General features: G+C 39.6%; 1 protein-coding gene across 1 annotated transcript; it reads left to right on the forward strand.

The window, feature by feature from the left end:
- The first annotated feature begins 1,836 nt into the window (after nt 1–1,836).
- Nucleotides 1,837–5,831, forward strand: LOC145458679 (ficolin-2-like). The gene is made up of 4 exons (XM_080337127.1): nt 1,837–2,028; nt 2,218–2,314; nt 5,251–5,350; nt 5,489–5,831. The coding sequence occupies exons 1-4, from the start codon at nt 1,921–1,923 to the stop codon at nt 5,829–5,831; spliced, it is 648 nt and encodes a 215-aa protein (XP_080193253.1). The 5' UTR covers nt 1,837–1,920.
- The last annotated feature ends 4,085 nt before the right edge of the window (nt 5,832–9,916 follow it).

Here is a 9,916-nt window from a genome sequence, read left to right on the forward strand (position 1 = left end):
GACAGACAAGAATTATCATTACAAACGCTCGCGGTCAATCTCCCTTACCGCTAACACAATGGGTTTTTACTCACTATTGAGTAGCTCGAATCGCGACAATTAGTTGCTGATTAAAACATCGATTTTGACTGCATCGCTGCATTTCCCGATTTACGTTCGCAAAGCATAATTGAATTAATATTATGGGCACTGGAATAAATTCCAACTAGCAGACACACACAATAAATCACTGTTCAACTTTGCGCTCCGAGAATATTTATCACGAAAATGGTTCACAAAATATTTTAAACGCGGCTTGCGGGCCTCATCGATGCAAATAATGCACTTATTATAACGAGGTTTGAGCTGCATTGTTGCATTTCGCGATAAAAGTTGGCAAAACCTTTGTTAGAATAATGAATATGCGCACTTTGCGCAGGAATGACTTTCAATTCGCAGGCATACACAAACACACTGTCCTATTTCGCGCTCCAAACCTCCAATTAAAGAGACTATCACGGAACTAACTCAAGAATTATTTTCTAAACGAATATGGGCGCAACTACAATTTATTTAAGAGAAAGAGAACGTGAATTTGCTCGTCTGGTCGAGAGAGAAGATGATGGTGTTTCTTAGCGCGAGCGTGTCGAAATCGACGTCGTAAACGAGGTGGCTTCGATTGTCTGATTACTAATCACGGATTACAATTTATTGGGGCTCTAGTTCATCGTCGACAACGAAACTGCGTATTCAATTATTCGCGCGCGTATCGGTTAATGATGAATAGTTAGCATTCACGGGCTATCACGGACTCGATAATTGACAGCGCTGATGATTTGAAATCGCAGACGGCGGGCTATTATCTTATTGTATGGGGTCGCCGCCACCCCATAAATGTTTCATGGGGTGGCTGCGCCACCCCGCCACCCCGTAACTCGGCGCCTATGCCCATACCCATGGGTCTATGTATGTATACAGCGGGTTAATGATCGGTGGTAGCTGATGATTTTTTAAATCAGCGCTAAAAATGTTCAGTACTCTCAACTCTCAGTTAAGGCGTTATAAGTTTTAGTCGTGTTAGAGTTAGATTCAGGCGGTAGATAGTGAATTGGAAGCATGTTGTTCTGTGGTGGCCTAGCCGATGTCCTAGCCGCGCCAAGCGCGAACATTTTTCAAAGGTAATAGTTTCATTCGGCCAATAATATTGCTACTTCTACAATGTACATATTGTGGGTCACCTCTGCGTAATATTTGACTTTATGGCAATTAATGAAATTTGTGGCTGGCACGACGCCAATGCGTCGGAACTGATATTTTCGTCATCAAGATCACAAATGTCGTGGTCGCATGTTAATCAAATTTTGGTTTTGCCTTGCAAGTTCATAATAAATTACTTGGGTGATTAAATTTTTGATAATATAACTAATGTAGAAAATTACCTCGCGGGTCACTCATAACTTATAATACTTGTCATGGGCCACGGGTTGGCCCCATGATGTAGTTATATTTTTGAATGTATAGTTATTGTCGCTACTCGTATGATTGTGAAATTGCTCACACACACCAAGCAAAACGAAGGAAAAATCCTTTCAATTTGCATTTCAACGCGGGACGCATTATTTTCCTCCGTGGGTCGCATTTCCATAAAATATTACATATTTTTCGAGCCAAATTCGTATTTCTTAAAAAAACTTCCCTGTCGGTATTACGCTTGATCGAGTGAGTCTTATGTGAAACTCGGTTCAGCGCATTTCCTAAACGATATCAGGAAGCTGTCTTCCTCAAAATGGCAGTCAACGCAGCGAATTTGTCATTGCAAACGTATAGCTCAGTTGAAGCTGGTCGGGTGATCTTCTCCGTCAATATAAATTGATCAGTCATCTACCTTCTCAAGTTGAGCAGGACACGCATCGTTAAAATGATATCAAATCCCCTCTGAAAATGTTACTCAAGATTTGGTTTGTTTTGATATTTGAATTCGTGAATTACCCGCTTCAAATCAGAGCAGGTGATGAGAAGAAGACATGCCCTGCACACGAGAAATGGACTGTGAGTAGAATTTTGAATCTTTAAAAGAAAATCGTTTGTAACGTCATGAGAAAGCTCGGTTTCAGGTGAAAAAAGTTCAAATCAGTTCGAGGCGACACATTATTTTGAACGATAACCTCGAACGCGGACTCTTAGAAGAGAATTCGTGAGATTTCTGTCACTTTGACCGTTTGGCGTATTGCGTTTCAGGTTTTCCAGCGACGTAAATACGGAAACGTGAATTTCTTCCGGGGCTGGGACGATTACGTGAACGGATTCGGGGATTGTAACGGAGATTTGTGGCTCGGTGGGTTGGTTTCGATTCAGTCATAGAATTTTGACCCGCCTAACTCGATTGTGTGGGTGACGAAATAGAGCAGTGATCCACAGCTGCAACCAGAGTTGGATCAATTACATCATTTCAGTTCAATTACAATTACAATTACAATTACTTTCATGAATGTTTAAATTACATTACAATTACAATTACTCCATGCTAAAAATATCAAATTACAATTACAATTACAATTACTCCTTGCATGCTTCAATTACATTACAATTACAATTACAATTGCTGCTGTTGAACATGTAATTGAATAATCATAAATTTAACCATGCTCCTTCACAACCGTAGCGTCGTATTTAACAACAATTCAAGTCTAGTTCAGATTGTGTGGTAATAAATGCGTTTATGTGCGTACATAGTATGCTATGTAAGATGTCATTGTGGCGAAATATAAGCGTGTTTTGAATGCTCGGTAATTATGGCTCACGTAATTGGAAATGTAAAATGTTATTTACCTAATTTCCTATGGGTTAGGATTAAGGATAGGGTGCAGTATGTCGTTGAAAAAGTATTATAATATATGCACGTGTTGGATTTGCGTCTATAGTATATAATTAAAGAAAGAATATTATTTTTATCAAGGGACGTAGGAATTAGGATGAGGAGTGAAAACAAAACCGTGCTTTGTCAGATAAGACGTTATATAAAATCCAGTGGTCTGGTTAGTTAGTCCTAGAGCTGGCGATCCATGCGTCCAAATTTGATGCATCTGGTCTTTATCGTAAGCTATTGATGTACTAATTCCGAAAATACAAAATAAAATCTCGTCAGGGCAATGTAACTGCTCCAAAATAGCCGTTTAAGGCCGACTGTTCTGAAAAGTGAGAGCGCTGCAGCAGCATGACCACAACAATTACCAATTACGCCCAGCGATTGTTCAGAACAATGCCGATTCCCAGACTTACACGACTATTTTGGGATGGTACCATTGCCTGGAAATATACTTTTATTGCGGAATCAGTGCGACACTAGCTTTCGATTAGGACCATAAATATCAAATTTCGACGCTTGGATCGCCAGCTATGGGAATATCAATTCTGCTGCTTTTAGCCGGCTCAGCAGTTCGTTTCTCGGCGTGAGTCACGAGTTGCGAATCCATCCGTTGGTTAGTAATCTAAAAATTGTATACAATGGCAGCCGAGGCCAGCATAGCGGTAAAAATAAAAAAAACTTCGCCCGCAAGGGCGCAGTCAAGGGCTTCCGCGAATGGATCCACCAAGTTCCTTGTCGACATTTAAAGAGAATGCATTATAAGTCAATTGTTTTATGTTGTGCTTGTCAGGTCTCAATAGCAATTTAATGTAATTGAAATTGTAATTGAGCAAAATTTTTGTCAAATTACAATTACAATTACAATTACACAAAATAAAAATGCTTCAATTACAATTACATTACAATTACATTAAAAAATGTAATTAATTACATTCAATTACAATTACAAATTACAATTGATCCAACTCTGGCTGCAACACCAATGGGTTGCGGGCTGTGAAGTCGGAGTCGGAGTCGGAGTTTGGCTAATTTTTCGCTTAATCGAGTCGAAGTGTCAAAATTATTTAGCACGCCTTAAAATCGGAGTCGGAGTCGTGAAAACTATAGTGCATGCAGTCGGAGTTGGAGTTTGTTAAAATGACGCTGACTCCGACTCCGAGTTCTTTATTATCGAAGGGATCTTTAAATTACTAATAATAGCTGAAATATGATTTTTATGTACGACCACTCACTGTTATTAATAAATATATTGATAAAATTTGACATTATTTGCACATTGCAATTCAGTTGCATAGAGGAAGAAAATTGCGCTATGCATCTTCGCGATGCAGTCATAAATTGATGCATTTTTTGGAATTATACCATGATACTACATGTGACAAAGTAAATGCATCGTCTGGTTTTGTAAAATTGATGTAAATATAACCAAACACTGCTTCCCACTTGACAAAATAAAAAATATGTGCAACGTAGCTCAGCTGCATGGGTCGAACAAATGATTAAGAAAGACTGAACGTCCTAGTCCGTGAATACTTGACTAAGTGCATGTAGCTCAGACATGTGGTATTTGAGTATGGCTGGCTTTTAATATTCCAAAGTGAACTTATCGCAACTACATTTCTTGAAATACATGGTCGTGTCTTGAAAATCCGCGCCTTCGATTTGATACGAGTGTCGAAAATCCATTTTCATAAAGATAGGTGGTGGCCAATGGATTGAAAACGCGTAACGCCTCCGACGACACATTTTGGCATGATCGCAACAAATATTCTATGGCACCAAAATTGACAAACATTTTTTTTGAAGAACATATAACGTCAAGCCTATGGTCAGTGGTCATTTCTATGTATCAGTTCATCTTGAAATTATTATGGAAAAGGGATTTTTGCTAACATTTCGAAGTCACCGTGATTGACTTTACTAATCCAACTTTTTATTTTTTTCTCAATTCCCAACCAAATATCTCCAGACAGCAAAAGATATAGGCTAATGGTCATTTAGCAATTAAAATCAACCTACGCAGTGGGATATTTCATCTCAGACGGTCATCCTGTTGACGTTTTACTACATTAATGACGCGAAACTGCCTCGTGATTTCCCTAATTTAAAAAAAAGGTTATCAACTATTTCGCTTCGCGGATCCCCCGGTCGAGAACCACTGGTCTAAGCGATGGTAACTGGTAAGCTGTACAAAATAAACGAAATTAACCTGTTGTAAATGACCATAGCATAGCAAAACATCAAGAAAACCGTTTCGATTCAGTCGCAAATGACCATATCAGTTGTGAATGGCACAAAAAACAAGAACTCGATTGCGTGACAACTCAAATAGCCCGCTTCTTGCAGTTGTTTATTTGATTTTTGCGTTTGAAAGCAATTGATTGAAAACCGCGTTTTGTCTGCAGGACTTGAGACATTGCACGAATTGACAAAAGGAGATGACATGTCGTTGGAAATCAACATGATGACGAAAGGCAAAAACGATCATATGCGGTATAAATACAGGTGAGCGCATTCGGTGACTGTACATGTACACGGTGGGATCGTAACCGCAATTTATTCCGACCATTCTCAAAGTCTGTAGAATCCTGACGCCGCTGTAAAAATTTGCACCAATGTAACTCAATCATAATTCGAATTCAGGTCCTTCAGCATCGGGCACGAACTCGACCACTACCGGCTACATATATCCGGATTCTCCGGGAATGTAACCGCTGACGCTCTCGCATTGAACAACAATCGTCGATTCACAACGAAGGACGCGGACCACGATAATTGGCGGTTGAATTGCGCCTCTCATCACGAAGGAGCTTGGTGGTATTGGGGCTGGTGCACCTATAGCAACCTCAACGGGAACTTCAACAAAACAGACCACAAGGGAATCTGGTGGATGTTGGATATGCACGCGTTTACGGGCACGCGTCACATCCTATGCTGTTCGGAGATGAAGGTCTACAAAAGGATCGAAGGAACGTTATTCTCTTGATCGATCATGACGTCAATTCGTAACGTCCTTCTTTTTTTTTCTCACCATCGAAATAAACATCATTGTGAGTTGCATTGTTTGGATAATTCATCGCAATTTGACTGATTCCAAAATCGCAGGGCATGGTTACTAACCTACAACAAATCTAGTCGCTAATAGTTAGATAATAGTCGGGGGCTGGAGGACTCTGATTGATGTTTGATGATATTCATGTTCATGTGGTAAAGAAAGCTGTAGCTAGACTGCAGTGAACGTAGAGAATGGTAGTTGATTTTTATTCATGAAACTTGTCGCTGGAATTGAATATATGAAAACAGAAAAAAATAAACGGCGACCAAGTCAAATGATTCAATAAATAGTTTGTTACGCACAAATGGCATCAGAGCGTCTTCAAATCTAATTTTGAGTGCAGTCCCCGAGTTTGTTTTTTGGTTCCATTACTACATCATTGTCGCTTGTCGCTATTACATTAATTTGCGCCCCGTACATGGATTTCATCAATGTCAGATGTCTTTTTGCTTTTGCTCCTTCAACGTGATCTTTAGCTGCCATCTTTCAAGAGTTCGGCTCTCTCTTTCTCTGGGCGTTGTATTTACAACGGAATAGGCGAAGAGGAGCCACCCACACATAGTAAGAGTAGTAGTAGTAGTGAGAGGCGAGACTCGAAGCAGCAACCATATGTGATTGACTGCAGTGCTCCCCAATTTGCACTCCTCGAGCTGTGACTTCATTTCAATTTGTTTGCGGTTCGCTTTCGCCGCTTTGTGAGCAAGTCATTATTCACATATCAGTGGGTCTACTAAATTTAATAAAATAACCCATCTAACTCTATATTTAATACCTAACTCAACTGGCATACGTATTGTATATGCGCGTAGAGATGTTACCATGAAGTGGCGTTAGGGTTCGTATATACGTACATAGCTTTAACCCGATAAAACTACTAGAATTGATAACATTGCCTGAATTGTTTGCAAAATATCACCTCCCCCCGTGTTTTGGCTCACCTCTGAATTAATGATACTTTTGCGAATTTCCCATGACTAACGTCTTGTCATTACCACATTATCGAACAGTGATAGTACGGATTCGCGTCGCGAATCAGTATTTCTCTCATTATTATCACGTAATCAATTTTTAAAGTGTATTAAGTAAGTATAAGCAATGGGAGATGTTTATGTGTAGCCTAATTGATTTCGACTTGAATATAAATATATTTTGCAAGGATGGATGTCATGCAAAATCGAGTGCAGCTATTATTAACTTACATAGGCCAGGCAACGCCTAAAAGAAAGAAGAAATACGTTGACATTGGCGGCACTTTGAAGCGGCTTTGTGATTATTTTGAAGTATGCCACAGGCAAGTAATAAAATGCAAATTACCGGGAAGAATGATTGCTTATAATGTTGGAACTAAAGTTTCTTGGCTTACTATATCTTCTCGGTCTCTTGTTTCTGCGAGCCGTTCAAGGTTTATAACAGTAGGAAAGGAGCGACGAGGAAATATAGCATGAATACCAACAAGATAGCGTAACGGTTGGCTGTCAGTTGTCAGATTACTGATGACATATTCTGCGATTGTAACAGGTTGGATTACCATCATCGCGAAATGAAATTCGTCTCCGATTCGTGTCATTATCGGATATCTTCTCATCACTGGCCATTTTCGGTAATTTCCATTCTCGGTAATAGCGTTCTCGGTAATGGTTTTCTCGGTATTGGTATAGAACAGAGGTCTCAAACTCAAATGTACTAGCGGGCCAATTTCCTTGTTTTGATGACGCCGCGGGCCGCGCCATCAATAATAGGGGTATTCAAAGTATAATTACCAAGTAGGCTTTACTTTACGGGACGGAATCCAAAAGCGTATTCTCGTAAAATCGTGCATAGTGCACTTTTGGTTGGTTTGCAACCAGAGGTGGTCAGTAACGAAGTACTTCTACTTTTTCGAAGTCCTCAAGTAGTTTTCCTCTACTTCTGGTACTTAATCAAGTAGATCTGATTTTTTCTACTACTACTTCGTAATATTTTGTGATGTACTTACTTACTTTTCGCTATTTTCAGTTTGTCAAGTAAAAGTAGTATAGTCCCCCAATACGAAAGATAGCCCGAGGAATTTCGGGGCTGTTTTCACAAAGCACCAACATTTAATATTCATAAAAGTCAAGTAAAGCCAAGAAATTTTGTTGCGCCTCGCGCACAGTAGTTATGGAGTGACAAATATGTTTTCTACAAAGTATCAGTGAATATGATTTAGGTACGGGATTGCTTGGTTCCGCTCACACCGCATTGTCGCCCATATCAATTATTTCATCACAGTAAATATGGCCCACCATAACGTTTGAAACTATCGTTTCGCATTCTAGCAATTACCTATCATTTCGTAATCTAGCAGACCATGACGTGTTCTGCTAATCTGGAAAATCTGTCTTTTTTGATAGTTACACCTGTTTTAGCAGATCACCTCTGAAGCTTGGAAAAAAGACATAAATATATTTTTTGCTTTTTAGAAGTGGTATTTGCATTTCACTTTCAATTCCGATTATCATACTTTGAGTTCCAATAAATTTCAGTTCTTTTGTCTGCAGAACATACATGTTGAAGCATAAAAACAAGCGTAAAGTGATGCCTCTATTTTCCGAGAATAAGGCTACACTAAATATCACTTTTACGATCCACAATATTTGTTCTTAACGTATACTAATCGCGCAAAGTGTTGAAACCGTATCCGATACAACTTCTCCGTATTGGTCTTCGCCTAAAGTTGGGGCCTTAGGGGGTAGGGCGCCATGCCATGATATTCTCTAAATCGGGGTCTTCTAGTAAGCAAAGGGTTAGAGCAGTGGTTCCCAACCGTTTTCGACCCATCGCCCCCTTTTCAAGCTCAACACCGATCATCGCCCCCAAATTTTGTGTACCGAAAATTGGGCATACAAACTGTAATCACCCGCGGGTTAACTATCAAAAAAGGTGAAATTTTCGGCTCGATGTCTAATTTAACACTTTTGTAACAAAATTTCCGTGGGTTGATTAAAAAAAAAAGGTTCAGCCGAATTGACGCTTCATCGCCCCCTATATCGCCCCCTTCGCTATTTTCGCCCCCTTCGTCCTTTTCGCCCCCCTAGACCGCCAACGTTAGGAGCCCCTGGGTTAGAATATCGCATTTTCAAATCAATACTATAATTTTCATCCCATGATGCGAAAAATGCTTATTCTGTCTAAAATTGATATCTCTGGGACACCTCAATACGAATCAAACTCTCTGCACCTTCCGCATAGCTCGATATACAGCTTTTGACAGTCCATGCGAACGAATTAAGACTGTTTTCAAAACTGCTTACTTACTTGAGTTGATTCAAAGTCAATTCTACCTCTACTTCAAGTAGTTTTAGGTGGCTTATGGAAGAACTACTTCTACTACTCGTACTTGAGTATATTTTTCCGTAGCTACTTCTACTTTTACTTGAGTAGCTTTCTTAACCTCTGTTTGCAACATAATTTCAAGTTCCACATAGCATATAAGCCTATAATTCCACAATGCATCTCATCGCACCCAATGTGGTGCTTCGTACCAGGAGGGGTCCACAGACCTCTGGTTATAGCGTACCCCTACCTTACTCGCCACCGGCGATAATAATATGAATGAGGAGACCAAAGATCACCGAGGATGTATAACTACCTATACATAACGGGGTAACTGAATGCGCAACGGCTAATTTTGGCGTTCTGATCCCAGAAATGCCACTGGTTTTCTTTTATCACGTCAAGTTTTTGCTCTCTTTTTGACAAATTTAGCCATATTACTTTGTCATGCCATATAAAAATCCACACTTTACCATATAATAAGTTATCTAGCCAAGGGTTCAATTGAAGTATTAAAAATAAAGGTAGTGGTTTCGATCTAGGCCGATGCTCTCTTCCATTTTTGGTTAGAGGATGCAACCATCCGATGATATTTCACACACATATTTGATGCAGACTACAGGATATGGCAAGAAAAATAAACATGACATTTACTACCAGCTATAGGTCCAGTGCCCCATTCAGCTTATCCAGTGTAACTTTAAACTGCTATATGCTCGATA

Source organism: Botryllus schlosseri, chromosome 16, assembly GCF_051294905.1.
Source record: "Botryllus schlosseri isolate E-star chromosome 16, Bs_hap1, whole genome shotgun sequence".
Taxonomy (NCBI): Eukaryota; Metazoa; Chordata; class Ascidiacea; order Stolidobranchia; family Styelidae; genus Botryllus; species Botryllus schlosseri.

What these genes read in the sequence shown, in the direction of transcription:
- LOC145458679 (XM_080337127.1), top strand. Translation starts at nt 1,921, where the DNA reads ATGTTACTCAAGATTTGGTTTGTTTTGATATTTGAATTCGTGAATTAC. An exon ending in CTGCACACGAGAAATGGACT is followed by an intron (nt 2,029 to 2,217) that starts GTGAGTAGAATT and finishes ATTGCGTTTCAG; the next exon opens with GTTTTCCAGCGACGTAAATA. An exon ending in TAACGGAGATTTGTGGCTCG is followed by an intron (nt 2,315 to 5,250) that starts GTGGGTTGGTTT and finishes TTTTGTCTGCAG; the next exon opens with GACTTGAGACATTGCACGAA.